Source organism: Maniola jurtina, chromosome 22, assembly GCF_905333055.1.
Source record: "Maniola jurtina chromosome 22, ilManJurt1.1, whole genome shotgun sequence".
Lineage (NCBI taxonomy): Eukaryota > Metazoa > Arthropoda > Insecta > Lepidoptera > Nymphalidae > Maniola > Maniola jurtina.
Genome location: NC_060050.1, coordinates 6486254 through 6506099, shown reverse-complemented (window position 1 = coordinate 6506099; position 19846 = coordinate 6486254). Strand labels below are relative to the sequence as shown.

The window sequence follows — 19846 nt, the reverse complement described above, 5'->3', positions numbered from 1 at the left end:
GTCCTTTCCGCAGAAAATGTTTTAATATGGAGAAAGTGACTGTTTTCATTTAAAAAATAAATTTCACCCAGGGGGTTACCATGATTCGTTCAAGGCAATAAAATATCAAGATTTTATTGTAAATTAAAATGCCATAGAAATTTTTAAATTCATTTATTTTGAACATCTAAATCCTTATATTCTTCACTATAATGTAATATCAGTAGGTACCATAGATTTTACACACGTTTATATTTTTTCTTTAGATTATATTATCATTCATGATTTGTAATTTATTTATAATAGAAATAAAAATATAACAGTTATTGTCTTTTGGACATAAGGAAAAGCATTAGTAAAACACACCTTTCACGGTTATACAATAAATACACATAATTTGTAAAACAACAAATAGGTAAAATGAATAGAAAAGAATGTTTGGAAGTCATATAGGTAGGTACTTAATTTGCAGCACAAAATCTCCACACATAAAACAATTTTGTATACAATTTACAAGCGATTAAAAATAATCTAAACTTTTAATTGACTAGCTTTAAACAATTTAATTGTTTCGGCTTTCAAAGCTATGTCACTAAAATGAAATGGTTTTTTTACAAATATCAATTTCAAACACGCACTGGATGGATGTAGGTATAATCGACGGTGTAACTTATACTTTACGAGGACACATCAAAAAGCGAACCGAATGCGAAGCGTTGAGGATTTCTGTTAAATGACTGACGACTTATGATCAACCTAAGATCAACTAATACGAGCGGAGTAAATGACATTATTATCGTATCCTTGTCTGCCCTGAAAACAAAAGCCCCCCCCCCCCCCCCCCCCCCGATTTTGATTGTGTAAGAAAAACTCATTTACACGACAACGCTTTTTTACGTGTGAACAGATAGGTACTTGGGGATACATTTGTATTGTGTAAATGAGGCCTTAATACACTATAATCTAGTGTTCACTATTATATACTTATTTTATTACTACTTCATTATTCTGCTGCTCGTTTCGAAAGTCCATCTTAAAAAGCAGTTGAAACAGAATTATCCCTGTCTTATTTTTTCAAAGGCCGAGTGGGTATTATCATTTTCCAATACAATTAACATTTCCACTGGTCACTTCTAAAAGAATTTCACAACGCTTCCCATCCCATTCCCATCACTTGATAACTTTTCACCTATGACGAAGCGGTAAGACAATTGACACTGATCATTTTATCTAAGGTTCTAGGAAATCGGCATACATAACACTTACCACTAGAGTTTCTCTAATATATAATGGGCACTTCCCAATCGTTTTTATGTCGATTTGAGTTGCGCCAATTTTATATAGTAATCAAACTATATCAACGATATTACATTCGATATAAATATTATTATTGTCAAATCGATAATTGAACAACATCGATATCATGAATTACTTCCAGTTATACATCAAGACGACAATAATTATATGACGATAATAATGTTACACATACATTAATGAATAATATACTCCTGAATATGGAATGAAAATGCCGAGGCCGTCCGGCAGCAATGCTACTGTAAAACCTTGAACTACGGTAAATCCTAAGGTTTTCCAGTAAACCAAAAAAAATTATTGAACCTATACGTAAAAGTACGCACTGTATTTTAGTTCAAGCTTTTACAGTAAGTGAATTCAATATGTTAGATAATTATTATCGACTGTGAACTGACAACCGACACTACCTCAATTTTAGCTTACAGGAAGAAGGAAAAACTTGCTTCCTTCAGCTAAATAGTGATTGTATATGGTTGCCAGTGTAGGTGCAGCCTTGCTCAGTCTTAAACTATGGCCTTGCGAAGTATGAAATAACATGAAATTGTTAAAAATTTGAGATAGGACACGTTGATAGTTCACACTCAATATGCAAGTTTCAATGCTATGCAGCTGTTATTAAAAAAAAGATTTATACCGTAAATTCAAACATAATAATTAATTCAAATGATTTCTATTACCAAAAATATATTATTTAGTTGGTAACAATATTTCTGAAACCCACCCATTCAGTGAAAACGAAACCATATACGCTCACGAAATAAATCTTCTATGTGAAATGTAATTACTTTATTAAAGTGCTCTATATCAATTCAGGGATCTAATCCAAGCTTTATAATATACCACTATAAGTGTATAATCCATACATTTAATTATTTAAGCGTCGATTTTTCAATCGCCAAATAATTTTAAAGAAAAACAGTCAAAATATCATCATAAAGATTTTTGTATTTTTTTACTGGAAATCTATCAAAATATCAATTTCGTTACTCAGTTAAAAATATTTGGCGAAAGAAAAATCAGCCACAAATTATTTAAAAAAAATAAAGAGCCATAAACGAAAAAATATGTCGCCCCTTTATTTCTCATACTATTCTTTCTAGCCAAACTTCACTATTGTATATTTTAAACATTTTTATCTAGCTAAGCTTACAATATTGTTGTTAGACTATTTACTTATTGCGGGAAACGCTTAAACCCATTTTTAATCTATTCTTAGGGTCAGCGCAAACAGTCATACCGCTCATGTGAACATTTTTCTGCGGATATTTAAATATTAACCTTATATAATTCGATTCTTTTCAATTGTAATAGAAAAGTGCTACAGCAAATTATATCTTTATACTTATTAGAGCTCTATTCGACTTTCGTAAGATCGATATTTAAATACCTGTAGAAAAGTTTGTTTAAAATTCTGTCTACCCTGACTTTTAACTCAACGTCTAACGCAATAAATAAAATATAAGCTCTCCTTCTAAGTCCTGCAAAATTAAATGCACACGATCATAAGAATAAGCTAGCAGGGCACTAAAGCATAACAATTAACAACATAAAGTTTAAAAGCAAATAATTTTTGAGTACATTGAACAACGAAAAACACGGTAACAAAATCTACTTGTAATAAACTACAATAATGCATATTCCACAGATATTCACAACGATCTGTATTTTCACCGATTTCTATGTAAATAACATATAAATTGGTACTTCAGCTTTAATAAATTTTATGTATGGATGGAATTGGTTACCTAAATAACACAGAGAACTCAAACCTAAGGGTGAGATCTATAGAGCGCACTCACACTTTGCTTAGACTTAGGACAGAGTTAAAACGAGACAGATGTATATCTCTCACATAAATCTGTCTCTTTTTAACTCAATCTTAAGTCTGAGTAAAGTCAAAGTAAGTCAAACTATAAATCTAAGAGCCTTACAATATTGGCGATTTTCGAGCGTTTCTAGCGAGACGATTTATGCGCTGCTAGTGCGACGATGCGATCTACAATATATTATACAATGAGTGTGAGTGAGAGAGCGAGATTGTAAGAACGAGACATCTGCGTATCAAGCTAGCTCTTTAACAAATTGCCAGTGTTAGAAGACCCTACAGTTGAGTTTCCAATAGTAATCGTGCGTTTCTCTCTTTTAATCTGTTCTTAAGAAAATCACTTTACTTCGTCAAAGGCTTAAAATTTAGAGATATGCATTATTGTAGCAGCAGCTAAAAATAATATCACTTTCACAGCTTTCACTATACGCTTTTCTTGTATACATAAAAAAAAACAATTGAGCTATTTAACGTAAGCTGCGGACACACTGGTGTGATGTGCTGTAACTCAATTTAGCGTGACGATGGACCAATAGGAGGACGCCTCGAGCATCAGCACGACAGATGCGTGCAGGTCTACCATACTTCAAAGCTTCAAACCATAGAGGTGTAGGTATAAACAATAATGAAAATGCTATTCGATTCCAGCATTAGCACAGCCTCTATCGTTATTGGTTGAAATACTTTTTAAGAAAATAATGAATTAAGTACTCTTTGAGATATGATAAATGATTGTGACAGAAGCAAAATTATTTAGCAGCTTATATCTCCTGAAAAGTATGGTTCAATGCGGGTACACCCCTGTGGTTTGAAAATCGCGATACAAAATTTATATCTCCTATTGCCTCTGTCACGACACTACAACACAGTGATGTGTTTGCACCATTACTCAAATGGAACTAAAAACGCAGCGGCCATATCAAAGTTTATATTCCACGTCACGGTAACGATGCGACGGGAGACGATGTTGCGGAAATATTGCCTGCTTGCGACTACAACGTGTTATTGTTCAAATATCAAATTTGAGAAATAACATGTTGTAGACGCAATATTACTTCTATCATGCCATAGTGCAACAACGCGTCGAGTCGGGTGTTTGTAGTATTACTATGACTTTCTCAAGAACTGTCATAAGTTTCACATACATATGAAAAACAGACAGGCACGGTAAATTAACTATGGAAGTATTCATTTTGAGACTTCTTACAACATAAATTTGTCATTAATAAAACCTAGCCTTAAAATAAAATTATCAAACTTTGCACTAATATTTTGTGTCTATTGCAATATATATTTGTATTTTAATTACATTTTATTATTAATATACTAAAAAAAAGGTCATACAAACTGGCATCTATCAATTAAAAACACAATAAATATAATTCATTAAATAAATAGATTGTAAATTAACATTTCAAACAACTGAAAGTCAGATTGATTTACTTCAAAATAAGGTTGAAAACAAACACGAAGAAAACTCAAAGCGGTGCATGGCACCCTCCTCGTTTTGATTACTTTCAACCGTATGTAAAAGCAAATAAAGCTGATTTTCAGTTCTTATCAAAAAGCTGTAAGTCACTCCATTCTGCAAACGTTTCTTCATGAGACTTGTTTAAAATATAATAACTTTGAAAATGTTCAAAAACGTATTTTGATGTATTGTTTCTAATACAATTTTGCGACTGTCCTAACCAGATAATTGACATTTTTTATTCATCATGTTTTTTATCATTAGGTATGAACTTTAAGTTTTGCATCCAGAATTTAAAAAATCTATAATTTATCATAGCTATTTACTAAGATTTGCAACTAAATAATAATTAATTTTATTCGCAAAAAAAATTGAAACTATTAAAGCCAATTCACACTTGCCGATATTAATATAAGCTAAAAAAAACACGCTGTTAATTTTATTGATATGTCGTCAACACAAGTCTTTTGATCTAAAATGCTCAACAGAAAGTCACAGTGAGGTACGTGTGCGTCTTTTACTAACAGAGAATAATCAAAAACGGCGTGACTATATAAAGACGTATTCCACGTTTCACCGCACGACATTATTTGTTACGATATGCATGACGACTCTTTGTACACGACTTTTCGTACGTACATTTTTCTCTAACGAACGCGATATAAACAATTCAAAAATAATAAATTCGCTCGTTCCCACTAGTTCAACTGATTAGTTCAACCGTTGAACTAGTGGGATTTTTTTCTCCTTCTAGTTCAACTGCGTCTTAAATCTTTTAAGAGTTGAACAAGTGGGAAAAAATAGTTGAACTCTGAGAGTGATGGGAATTCAAGGAAACTGAAATGTAATGATTAGACTATAGGTTATAAATATAAATGTTTCACGCTGAGCTTACGTGCTAGTTCTAGTCATCCTTGGGGACCTTGGGACATGCCTGGACTACAGTGACGGTGGCAGGGACAAAGATCTGCAGGAACTGCAACATCTCCCCTCTCACGGCGTGCCTTGCGTGTCGTAAGCCCGTGCGGCTCGCAGTCTCCCGGGCGCCGGGTCTCGAACATAGGCTAATGAATAACGACCCCCGACGTGTGCGAAACTAGTCAAGCATATTCCGATTAACACGTGAGATCAGCCATTTATAATGGATTTAACTTACGATAGTTTAAACGCTAAAATAGACTATAGTTTCTGCATCAGTCAATTCTGTTAACCATGAAAGATGCTCAGTGGGGCTCAGAGTCGTCACCGCATTCTGTCATGTCGTGCGGTGGTCCGTGGACAAGGTGGCTTATTTTGTTGTAGGTACACTATATCTAAACTAAGTTGACAGCCCGACAGGTGGCTAAATCTAGTGCTATCCTTTTCCGCAGCGAGAATTATGAAAGGGATAGTAATAAATTAGGAACTATTTTTTAAGTTTAGTTTAGAGATTGTGTACAACAGAATCAGCCCCAACAACACACTAAAACTAAATAAATTAACATATGTAATTAAATTAAATACGGCGACAATTTATCTAAAATTATTAAATTATTTAATGCCTAAATAGTTTTCTGCTATGCCTACGTAGTAAATGGCTTGAGCAATACCAAATAGAGGCGCTATGACGATCATACGGCATGCACCTCCCTTGAAGAAAGCTGTCGGGCCTTCTTGGGTAAACGTTTTTCTGGAATCCATAGAAAATGACATAAAGATAAAAACCCAGTTGATCAATTGAGTCAAATAATTCAAGGAATAATTCAAAGCGGCGGCGTGGTTGTGCCATCTAAGCCTATGGCTAAAGTACGGACCTCTACCAATACAAATCCGCTTGACGGATACCAACCTCTTTTTAAAGCAACTTGAATTTCACCATTTTGGCGCTAAGTGAGCGTACTCGGTACTAAATGTTAAGTAATGAGACATCTGTCAACAAGTGGCAACACGAAGACTATATTTTGACACGAAGTGTCAATTCTAATTCCCACTACGCTCGGTGGGGCGCTTCGAATCGGAGAAAAAATAATGATGTATGGTGGTACACCTTGCCACCAGCTGAGATGACATCATATCCACTCCGTCCGTATTTACCACGACATCAAAGGCGTCAATCTACCATTACTTTATACCATTTCTTTATTTCTTCTCTCTGGGCTGGTTTCCGCACATAAACATGAATTCTTTATACCATGACGGAACCATCTATATTTTGTCGGAAAAGTGATAAACTCACGTGATGCAGTCCATGATGGAGTTATACTGGCGGCCGTCCTTCGTGATGGTCTGCATGCGCGTTTTGACCACGTCCATGGGGTTGACGGCCAGCGCCGCGGTCGAGCCCGCCGCGCATCCCGACAGGAACGACCACCTGAGAACAAACAAAGGGTGGAAATAATAAACTATTACAGTACTACGATTTTTATAAGTTACGCCAAAGTACGTAAAATGGAAATGTTATTTTCGGCATGAAAATATCTCACCCAATCATGCTTCATCTCGAGTCACTTAATCACGTGACTCGAGAAATATAACTACGGCGCGCCCCTTGACGGCTCTCGCGTGATCTTCACCTTACAAGAGGTAGAGAGTTTACGCGATATAAAGAGAAGCGTTTGTAAAATTTTAGACCCTTGTACAGCTCTAATTCACCGCACTCCTTGAAAATTCTTGCCATTCATTGCCAGTAACTCACCAAAACGGCGGCGAAGTGGCGTTGGGTTCCTTGGGGCCGAGATCGTTGAGTATCGCGAACATCGGGAAGTACACGATACTGAAGGAGACGTCCCTAGCGGCCGTCGCCGACACGCCCTTGTACAGCCCGAATATACCGCGCTCCTTGAGCAAGTTCCGAGTCAGTTGCATGGCCGTTATGCGCTCGAACTTTCTGCCCGCTGGAAGTACAAAGCACGTTCACACCAATAAGAATAATTGTGAAATGTTCATTGTATCCCGCAAAAAAGGTTAGGTTTAAGTTTTTGTTCCATTAAATGGTGTATCCTCCAATTCTATTTATGTGAAAAAATCATTGCTTTTCTCTGGTAAACAAAAAGTTTTTTTTTTCTAACCGCCGCCACATTTACGCATAACTCGGTCGCGCTGAGTTTGCACCTCGCTGGAATGCGGCGCGTCTTTCACTCATCTCATTTCCCCGCGATCGTTTTGTCGCGTCAGTACGGTTCGCAGACCGTACCTAAACGTCAGTGTGGTAATCGACGCGAGGTACAAACTTAGCTTGACCGAGTAGTAGAACATGATTTAAAAAATCGTTCGGACTAGATTCCTTCGAGGGTATGCATCCACATTTACATAAATCGACAATTTTCATGCATACATGATACACACATATTTTCGCATGATTACTTGATTAATTAGCCTCCAAGGGTGTAGTGTCACCTTTTTTGGCCTCTATAGCCTGGCGGCCCGCGTCCTGCATCTGGATCTTGAGCAGTTCCATGGGCGTGGTGATGACGATCTGACACGCGCCTGCCAGTCCACCCGCAGCCATCTGACGAATCACTGGCAGTGATCTGAGCAGAGAAATCATCATCATCATCGAATGCGTCCACCCACGAAGTAAAGCTGGAAGAAATCTCTGTTTAGAGATAAACATTTCCAATGTATTTAACAATTTTGGTATATGAAAAATAAAAATAAAAAAATAAAAATTAAGTTGGGCGGTCATTATGTGTAAAAAGAACACGTGACAAAATTGTTTTATCTATTCTCTAATCAAGGAAGACTAAGGTTGAAATCTGTAGAGCGCACTTTGACTTAGCTTAGACTTAAGTTTCAGTTAAAACGAGACAGATTTATGCCAGCGGTATAACGCTGTCTCGTTTTCTGAGCAAAGACAAAGCGCGCTCTATAAATCTCAGCCTTAGATCAAAGATGCGATCAAATCAAAAGATTTGTGTAAAGCCCCTCTCTGGTCAATGCTGTTTTTTTTTTAATTTTGGATAGCTAATCTCTGTCCTAATAAAAAAGTTCAGAGTTACAAACCCGAGCAATGAACAGAGTTATGCTTGGAGTTTCTTTATATGATCAAATCAGAACTAATGAGGAGATCCATAGAAGAACCAGAACAATCGACATAGTTGTTGTCAAACTAACGTGGGAATGGGCAGGGCACATATCGAAGAACTTGGGAAAGATGTTGGGTTGGGAAGAATTTTTCTGCTGGGACAATCAAAGTGTTTGAAAGGAATTTTTAACCCCCGACCCAAAAAGAGGGGTGTTATAGGTTTGACGTGTGTATCTGTGTATCTGTCTGTGGCATCGTAGCTCCTAAACTAATGAACCGATTTTAATTTAGTTTTTTTTGTTTGAAAGGTGGCTTGATCGAGAGTGTTCTTAGCTATAGAATCCAAGAAAATCGGTTCAGCTGTTTGAAAGTTATCAGCCCTTTTCTAGTTACTGTAACCTTCACAAGTCGGGGGTGTTATAAATTTTTAATTTACACTTCTTATTAAAATTCTTAACCCACGCGGACGAAATCGAGGACGTCATCTAATAAGTATATAAATCATAATCTTGTTATTTTATATCTGATAATTTCTAACTATACACACACAAGAGATATCAAAGTAAAATAGCGTAACAATAGCAACGCTATGATGCATATTTATAGATCTTCGTTATCAAATTGCCAGTCAAGTAGATCTTTGATTACATCTTGATCTAATCTATACACGTTTTGAAAAAGGAGTGAAGGTAAAACCGATCGTTAGCCAAATGGAACGCTCTTATAATTTTACTATCTTATGCCCATAAACTTAGTCCGCGTTGATTACACACGTTTTAACCCTCTATTTTACCCACTAAGGGTTGAATTATTATTAAAATCCTTTTTTAGCGAATATCTATGACATGATTACTACCTACTGCATGCCTAATTTCAGTCAGTCATCTTTTCTATAGTCTTTTATATATTTGGCTAGCGACTTCGTTCGCGTGGATATCGGTTTCTTAAAATTCTTAAATCTTGTAGGAACTCTTTAATTTTCCGGTATAAAAAGTAGCCTATGTATGGTATAATCTACCTCCATACTAAACAGCCAAATCCATCTAGTAATTTGTTAAGTTGCGTGAAAGAGTAACAAACATACACACATACATACACATACACACATACATACACATACTAGATGACCCGCTGTAAAGAATTCTCGAAAACCCTTTGTTAATTGGGGTCTACATCATAGAGAGAACCTACATGTTATATCAATAATTTCTGAACCCAGAGGTAAATCTAAGCTATACATTGCTATATCAGTCAGTTTATCATTTTATACATATAATATAAATAGTATACTCATACATACCCATCGGGCATTGTGAGGTGGAACCGGAACAGATCGTTAGCGGCAAGCTTGATGGCCTTCTCCGGCGTAATGAGGATGATGTTGACCGCGGACCCTCGGTACATGCCGAAGTACCCCTCCGCTCTGTACGTCTGTTTGAAACAATCCAACCTGGGAAATAAGTGTGTTAGAACAAATTAATGCAAAACACCTCACTAATAAACTACCACGCCACCTTCCTATTTATTTTTAGATATACTCTAAGGGCTGATTTCGACAACTAGTCGAGTCAGTCTCCGAGTCTAAGTCTTATCCGAGAATAAAAATATTTTAAACCTGTCATTACGCCCAATTTTATCCTCGGTTAAACATCACTCGACGTTGGTGAAATCGGCACTAAGTAGATTGTTTTTTAACTATTTAATTTTGTTGCTTATTATTTGAACCAAACGTTTAGTAAGATATCCACTCGTTGGTCCAGCTAATTGCTAGCTTATTCAGCTGCAATCCAAGAGGTCCGTGGTCGGCGTTCGGATCAGGTTTAATAAGTTATTGGGGTTTTCGTTCAAGAAATTTTTAACAGAGCCTAGAGTTAGGAAAATAACGGTATTGATCCCTGTGCCTCAGAGTCCTCGAAGAACATGAATACCGTCGTTAACCGTGATCGATCTCCGGTTGTCAGACTGCCGTCTTTATTAATATACATAAAATTAGGTTGATGGGTTACTAACATGTTCTTGTACTGTTTCTCTCCTTTAGGCCCCACAGTTTGGTTCTGCAGTCGAGTCTTCACCAAGTCTAAGGGAAACACGACAGATACGCCGATAATTCCGGCGATGCCGCCATTTATAATTTTCGGCAGCAAACTGAAAACGAAAACTATACATAACATAGTATAAACCTACTCTAGTAAAGAGACGGCAATGTGATAGAGTGGCGACCTTGCACCGGCAATCGCAGCATTGCAAGATCCCCCACTAGTCTAGTAGTAGGAGGACAGATGATATCAGACCTCAATAGCTCAACGGTTGAGGAGCGGACTGAATTCCGAAATGTCGGCGCTTCAAACCCCACCCGTTGCACTTTTGTCGTACTCCTGGCACAAGCTTTACGCTTAATTGGAGGGGAAAGGGGAGTATAAGTCATGATTAGCATGGCTAACATTCTTTATTTAAAAAAAAAAAAACAGGAAGCCGTTGGATTCAAGAGGCGCAAGGCGTGCATAGCGTGTAGAAGTCCCTACTCCCTACAAGGGACCTGTGTCCAGCAATGGAATGGACGTCTATCGGTTGAAAATGATGATGATGAAATAGAATACTCCATGTGGAGTAGTCAATTTTTTTAGATCAATAGCTTAACATATCTGTCTGTTTGTTTATCCAGGCTAATTTTGGAAACGGCTCAACCATTTTTGATAGGACTTTTGCAGGCATGTAAAGGGTATGCGAGGAACGATCTAGGCGTGTCTATCCATACTATTTATCGTGGAAAACTAAAGATTACTACGGAGTTTTTAAAAGATCCAATAGTCTCGGGCAAAAACTAAAACCAACTTTGTATAGAAAATGAGTCACACAATTCATACACTATATAGACGCAGCACTTGTCGATTGGATTCTGGCTAACTTCCATGACAAGCCAACGAGGCCATTGGCATTACATTACATTGTCTCGCGCCTCATAAATTGATAATGAAGTAACTATAACTAACATAGAAACAGTGCAACTATTACTATTCAGCTTTGTACTTATTCATTGTAATTATTGTAAAGGCTTTATTGATTCAGTGTTTAGACTTACTCTAGTCTCTACGTAATAACTGATCTTTAAGTCCCAATAGCGCATTTGGACCGATTGGTCCTAGGTTGGAACTTAATACATAGAACTAAATTGTTGTATCAACATAGCCAATTATTTTTACGCATATCTATTTTTAACCCCCGACCCAAAAAGAGGGGTGTTATAAGTTTGACGTGTGTATCTGTGTGTCTGTGTATCTGTGTATCTGTCTGTGGCACCGTAGCGCCTAAACTAATGAACCGATTTTAATTTAGTTTTTTTTGTTTGAAAGGTGGCTTGATCGAGAGTGTTCTTAGCTATAATCCAAGAAAATCGGTTCAGCCGTTTGAAAGTTATCAGCTCTTTTCTAGTTACTGTAACCTTCACTTGTCGGGGGTGTTATAAATTTTTAATTTACACTTGTATTAGGTGCGGTTTATAGACAGGAGTATTGCGGATTTTATTATTCAAAAGGCTTTCGCCATTATTTAAAAGGTATACGCATGTGACATTGTGACCTCAGAAAAATCCTGAAAAAGTTGTTAGACCTAAAAGCCTAGGGCCGACGAGGTAGAACTAGAGATTGCCGGATGGACGGAGTAGTGAAGGACATGAGAGTTTTGTGAGTTCAGTGCTGGAAAGAAACTGCATCTGACCGCCTCCGATGCAGAACTTTGCTTGACCTAAGATACTCCAAGGGCTGTAGTGCTTTAATCATCATGATTTCTGACATTTTCTGTTTACCGCTGTCTCTCTGTCTGTCACTGTCTGTCGACGCTCACATGTATATCGACGGTAAAATAATGTCGCTATGACGCCAACACATACGAAAGTATAACGATTAATCGCGATCATATTCATCTAAGGAAATTATTATTCATCAGAACAAATATACCCTTACATGACTAAATGGGTTGATATAGGACTTCAATAAATAATTTATTTTCAGCAACAAAAAGGCATATTTCGTTAATAAATACAGACTTAAAATCTTAAGTTTGTGACTAAGTTGTCTGTCTACAAGAGAACTACTTTGGAATGCATAATAGGTAATCCAGTATAACAGCCATAAACACTAGTGTTAATTATTTAGAGGACAAACAACTCCACAAATTAAACACCTAATTCATATGCATTGAAATTATAATAGGACAATTCATTACAAAATTATACTTTGTGACTTATGCACTAAGGTTTCTTTTGAACCACAGTTTCTCATTATAGTAAGTAATATGATATTATACTGGACAAGTACTTGCTCATTGCATTATTAGCCTAAATGGCCATGTATTACACAATTATTTTTTGTTCGGGCACTAGGCAAACACATGAAGTTGCTATTCACTCTTACCTTGAAGGTATTTTGAAAAAATCAGTTTTAATTTTTTTTTTAGTCATGCTAATCATGACTAATACTCCCCTTTCTCCTCCAATTAAGCGTAAAGCTTGTGCCAGGAGTGGGTGCTACTATAGTGCAACAGGTGGGGTTTGAACCGCTTGCCTTTCAGAATTCAGTCCGCTCCTCAACCGTTGAGCTATCGAGACTAATACTTAAAAGTACACAAAATATTAGTCAATCAAATATGTCAATAAAACATTAAAATTATCGAAAAAGCTGATAATCTTTAATGAGCTTTTCTACGAGTTATGTAATATGGTGTGGCTAAAGAAATAAAGTACATAACAATTTACACTAATGTGAATTGAGTGAAACAATTCACTTTAAACCACTTTTTTCAATTAAAATAATACATTTATTTGCAGTATAACTAAGTTTTGAACTATATCAGTTAAGTAATAATTAAGTAGGTAACTATCTATAGTTTTATCTAAAAATATGTTATTAAAATGAAAAAGAGCTATTATGTAATATTTTCCTCCTTAATTCCAGCTGAAACACCTTAATGTGGGTCTACACTCAACATTATACTTAGAGAAAACCTACAATCTACATGTAAAATCTCAAGTTTAAAGATCAAGTGGTGTAAGCTGTATGTTAACACAATAATTATTATTTATTATCAGTCAGTGAGTTTATCCTGTTACATGTACTTGCTGATGTCTGCACTTTGTACATGTGGATTTATGTCTTTAAAAACCTGTAGAAACAGATATTTCAGGGTAAAAAGTAATTTATGTTTTTAATTGTGTCTTGTAATTTTGTAGCATGATTGAAAGACAAATCAATAAATCAACAAGCAATTGGCATCATATTTTGAGTAGTGATGTGCATGAGTGAAACACGAAAATTGTTTACAATAATGAAAGAGTAACATATCTATAAGAGTATAACAGTATCATAATCTGAAGATTATGTAAGCAAATGACTTAATTGACTTAATTATTGTAACACTTGGTAAAATTATAAAATTATCCACTCACTTGAACTGCTGAACTGGTGGTGGGGTTTGTTTGGAACTCATTTTTTTGCACCTGAAAAAAAGAAACTCGTGACTTGGTAGAATAGTTGAGGAGCTAGTGAACAGAACTGGACTAGTCCACAAACTTTAAACTTTACAGGATGGTGAAAAAACTGAGACTACAATTATGTTTTTAAGATCTTTAAGTATTAGACTCCTCTAATGTGAAGCCTACCAATCCACACTTGTCCAGCGTGGTAGATTATAGCCAAACCCTTTTCATTCAGAGCGGAAACCTGTGCTCAGTAGTGAGTCAGAGATGGGTCTCGTTGGATGGGTCTTGATGAATCTGGTTTTACTTGAAAACACACTTTTTTAAGGCTAAATATTTTACTCCACTTTAAGCTCCTCTTCATTAGAAATAATAGCTGGGTAGAGTTCGGGTTCTCAGATTTTGTTCTGGGTCACACTTCATCTAATCGTGTACTATTTAAGAACATATATCGAGTTTTGACACATCTCCAAATAGAGAAATAGTATAATAAGCGTCACACCGGTGTTTAAACCGTAACATTGCATTGCATACTTTTCATCAATTAAAAAAATATTTACGACGATGTAATATGTATTTAAAATAAATACTATTGTTTATATCTACTTATTGGATATAATATAATTGTTCATTACAAAAAATTACCTGTAAAGAGTCGCGAATTTAAAACAAAATGATTTTCAATTTTACGTAACCAAAAGCATACCTTATTCTATTTTATTTCAGACACGAATTTATTTTCACAAAAATTTTTGTTCCTAAATGAATACCATGGCGAATTTTGATGGTAAAAAAATAATTTATTTAAATAAAATCACGATCGATTAAAACAACCTTTTTCACGTTTTTTAAAATTATTTGATTTTGACAATTAAACGTCACTGCCACTGGCCACTGTAAAAGTGTTGCCATTCATAATATTATAAATATGGATTTAAGCTCGGCGCATTTTACATCCGTCAGATCCGATCCGAAAACGATTGTCGTTCTGTTTTTATTCTTCATTCAAAGAACTATTGAACTTGTTTGAACGCACAACGCAACCATTAAAATAACTTTTAAATATTTTGATATCTTCTTATAATGCCAATATGTATTGTGTGTGCTTGAATATCGATTCAATTTTAGACCCCGACCAACGAATGAATTGTATTCGTTGACGACTAAACTAAAAAGTTACAATGTTGTCCGGATGCTATTTAAGTCTTATTTATTTTTAGCGACACGGGTTTCAACTGTAGGTTTCAATGTTTATAAATTGGCATTGGCACCAGGCACTCTTAATATAAAACAGCAAGCGTAGTTAGGTACCTAACTACTTTGTTTTCATTGGTTCTTACGTGGGTTGGGCACCAACGTAAGATTTTCAGGAATGCCCACGATTTCGCCGGCATATTATGGTGGAAGCGACGGGTCTGCCCGCGAAATTCAAATTTTACTTGGTTTTTCGTAATTTGTATTTTGTAAATTGATGATATTGCCATTGCCGCAATTAGAGTGCCATAAGCCCACGTTGTAGTATTAGTTTACAAATTGCGGAAAACTAAGTAGGTAAAATTTGAATTTCGCGGGCAGACCCGTCGCTTGCCCCATATTACCTATTCACCTGATTTGCAGCATTAATAATAATAATAATAATATTAAATTATTATAAATAAAAATAATATTAAAAATAAATATTAGAATAATTCGATTCATCGGTGCCAAGACTCTGGGGCCGCGGCGTGCTGCTGCTACAAGGCACAGCGCGGAACCGGCCTGGAAGAGGAGAATAGAACACCGTATCACTCTGGCTAGAGTCCTCATTGGCAGACTGCAAAGCTTCAGGTCGGGCAACGCTAGGCCAAGGATTGTGCGCTCTGTTAGAATTGCGTTTAACGGGTGTGGGGTCAGGTTGGACCAGCCTGACATCGCGCAAAAGCTAACAGAGCGCATCGACGACCTGAAGCAGAAAATCGCTGCATGGGGGAACCGCATCCGACGATACTCGGCAAGGGTTGAGCGATTTCAGCAAAATCGCCTCTTCTCGAGTGATCAGAAAAGGTTCTACAAAAGACTGGAGTGCCCAGCAGTCTGCTCTACCTCTCAGCGACCGGACCCGGCCGACCTAGTCACCTTCTGGCGGGGGGTGTGGTCGAGAGAGGTGGAACATGAGGAGGGCCCTTGGATTGCGGCGGTAGAGGAAGCATGTGCCAGAATAGAACCGATGAGCCCGGTTGCCATCTCTGCGGAGGATGTAGCTGGTGCAGTAAGGCGGGCCCCGAACTGGAAAAGCCCGGGACCCGACGGACTGCATCACTACTGGCTGAAAGGTTTTTCGGTTTGCCATGCGACCTTGGCTCGACAATTCCAAGAGGCTCTCGAGCAGAGGGCGCTCCCGAGCCTTTTCACTACCGGGATCACTCACCTAGCTCCAAAGTCAACCGATGCCACCGATCCGGCTAAGTATCGCCCCATAACGTGTCTTACTACCATCTATAAGACACTGACATCCGTTCTGAGCCTCAAGATCTCCCGTCACATAGACGAGAATAACATCATGTCTGGGGCTCAGAACGGATGTCGGGGCGGTAGTCGTGGTACTAAGGAGCTCCTTCTCATCGACTCCGTTGCGGGCCAACTGGTCAAACGCAACCGTCGGAATTTCTCCGCCGCCTGGATCGACTACAAAAAGGCATTCGATTCGGTGCCCCATTCATGGCTCTTGAGGGTCCTTGAGCTGTACAAAGTTGACAGTGCAGTTCGAGACTTCCTGGAGGCATGCATGGGGCAGTGGAGCACGATCCTGTGTCTCCATGGTGAGCGGTTGGCGGCTGCCGATGACCGGATAAGGATAGGGCGGGGTATCTTCCAGGGTGATTGTCTGAGCCCGCTATGGTTTTGCCTGTCTCTGAACCCGCTTAGCACCCTGCTGGAGGGCTCGGGGACAGGCTTTCAGTTTCGGAGAGGAGGGACAAAAGTACCTCACCTTCTGTACATGGATGACCTCAAACTGCTGGCACCCAATGCCACCCGCCTGAAGGAGCTGCTGAACATCACCACTGAGTTCAGCAAGTCCATCAAGATGGAGCTTGGACTGGACAAGTGTGCGGTCATACATGTGGAGAGGGGACAGGTTACTCATTCGGCCGAGATTAGTCTCGAGCCATCCAACATTAAGACCCTCTCTGAAGCTGAGTCATACCGGTATCTGGGCATGTCACAATCCCTAGGTGTAAAAGAGGCGGACATGAAACAGTCTGTTTGCGAGGCCTTTTTTGGCCGTCTGACAAAAATCTGTAAAAGTTATTTGTCAGGCGCCAATAAGGTCCGAGCTTATAACGGCTGGGTTATGCCCGTCCTCATGTACACCTTTGGCGTGCTCAGCTGGACTCAGACCGAACTTGACGCCCTGGACAGAAAAGTCCGCACGACTATGACTCTCTATCGCATGCACCATCCAAAATCGTCTGTGATGAGATTGTATATCCCCCGGAAGTGTGGAGGTCGAGGCGTATTAAGCGTCAAGACCATGCATAACCGGGAGATATCCAATCTCAGAACCTACTTTGAGACGATGAGGGGGTCCCCCATGCATAGAGACGTCATAGAATGTGATAAAGGACTCACTCCACTATCCTTAGCCAAAACCGAGTGGCAGAAACCGGTGGTACTTAGCACCTCTGACCGGGAGACCGTGTGGAAGGAGAAGGAGTTGCACGGACGCTTTTTTAAAGCTCTTAATGAGCCACACGTAGATAAAAAAGCGTCCGTGCAATGGCTGCGCTTTGGTGACCTCTTCGGGGAAACCGAAGGGTTTGTCTGTGCGATACAAGATCAGGTGGTCAAGACGCGGAACTACCGAAAGTACATTCTGAAGGATGGCACTCAAGACATCTGTCGAGCTTGTCGCCATCCCGGTGAGTCGCTCAGACATGTGCTTTCGGGATGTTCGGCGCTTGCCAACACTGAGTATCTGCACAGACACAACCAAGCAGCCAAAATCCTTCACCAAGAGCTTGCTCTGAAGTACGGTCTCCTGGATGAGAGGTTGCCGTATTACAGGTACACACCGGTGCCGGTACTCGAGCGCGACGGAGTCCGGCTCTATTGGGACCGGTCCATCATCACGGACAGGACTATTCTAGCGAATAAGCCTGACATCGTGGTGGTGGACCGGGCACAGTCGAGGGTGTTTTTGGTGGACATCACCATTCCATATGACGAGAACCTCGTGAGAGCTGAGACGGAGAAAAAACGCAAGTACCTTGATCTGGCTCACGAGGTTTCCGACATGTGGCATGTGGAGTCCACCGAAATCATCCCAATCGTCATATCTGCAAACGGGTTGATCCCAGTCAGCCTCGCTCACCATCTGAGGCGACTGGGGTTCCGTGGCAGTTCGCTCGCAGTCAGGATGCAAAAAGCGGTCTTGCTAGACTCGGCTAGGATAGTCCGCCGCTTTCTCAACCTGTCGCCCTGACCCCCGGCCGTTTGGTCTCCCCTGCCGGGGCGTAATCCTCCGCCCGGTACAAGTATGTATTTATGTAAATGTGTATGTAGGTTTATTTATTTTTATGTATGTAAGTATATTATATTCCCTTTGGCTTTTATATATATCTATTTTGTAACCGGGCGTGAGAGTGAGTTATATAATAATAATAAAAACCTTTTATTCAGCCAAATTTACAAATACAGACAGGTAGGGTGTCGTAGTCCCTGGAGAACCAAGGAGCCGACCAGTGTCCATGCTCCCTGGTCCCCCAAGACCCAGGCACCCACTTCTTAATACTAGCTTAATGTCTATCTTGGCCGAACGGGGCGCTGCCTCAGCTTATTGCTGCAGTGGGTCGACTGCAGCGCTGATTTTCGGGCATGGCCCCCAAGTGAATATCACGGGCCGATCGGGAGCGCGAACATACCGTGCCTCTTTAATATTGACATATGCCAAGTTACTTGGTGCTCTTTTGGTAGTAAATTGTTGTTAAATCTAATGAATATTATACATTTATATCTAAAATGTCTACTTAACTATCTATTTTAACTATCTACATATATAATAAAATTATCCACTATCTATTTATAAGTCGCTAGGCGTTGTCCTGTAAAATTTGAAAAAAAAATAATTAGATGTCCAAAAATGCTGTGTTACCTCTTACAACTGTTTCTGTCTTTCTAGTAAAAAAATTTTTATGGTTTGTTTAAAAGAGTATAACGATTTCGCTAAACGGGCTGGGGGAGGCAAGTCATTCCAAATTTTACAGGCTGCATACTTAAAAGTCCCCTTGAAGGAGGCAGACTTATGGTGTGGCCATGCAATTTTAGGAGCCGACCTTGACATATGTGTACTATTCTCACGAGCCCATTTTATCCTTGAGCGTAAGTAGCTAGGTTTACCCGTGGACATGACACCGAACAGTAAGGTGGCCAAGTGAAGTTTGCGTCGAGCCTCCATTTTTAACATGTTGGCGTCGTTCAAATGCGGGCTCACATGAGAGCGGGGCGCGATCGAGAAGCAGTAGCGGGCGCAAGCATTCTGGATCCTTTGAATAAGTTTATCTGACCTACAGAGCAGGCATGGTCCATATGCAGCATCTGCATAATTTAATTTAGACAGTATAAGGGTCTCGCACAGACGAATTCTAACGTCAACGCTAAGATAAGGACGCATTTTGTACAGAAGTTTTAATCGATAAAGACAATGTTTAACTACCATCCTGACATGGCGTTCGAAATGCAAATGTGCATCAAATATCACGCCCAAGTTACGAGCCTCAAAAACTCTTTCTACAGCGTCGCCTCTTA

At 38.7% G+C, this 19846-nt stretch overlaps 1 protein-coding gene across 1 annotated transcript; it reads right to left on the bottom strand.

Moving 5' to 3' along the window:
* Window positions 1–137: 137 nt before the first annotated feature.
* Window positions 138–15193, bottom strand: LOC123876938 (mitochondrial glutamate carrier 1-like). Its single transcript, XM_045923363.1, has 9 exons — window positions 14708–15193; window positions 14033–14083; window positions 10603–10737; window positions 9893–10042; window positions 7965–8098; window positions 7264–7462; window positions 6805–6939; window positions 6046–6258; window positions 138–5146 (listed from the first exon to the last, which is right to left on the bottom strand). The coding sequence occupies exons 2-8, from the start codon at window positions 14071–14073 to the stop codon at window positions 6120–6122; spliced, it is 933 nt and encodes a 310-aa protein (XP_045779319.1). The 5' UTR covers window positions 14074–14083; window positions 14708–15193; the 3' UTR covers window positions 138–5146; window positions 6046–6119.
* Window positions 15194–19846: the final 4653 nt, after the last annotated feature.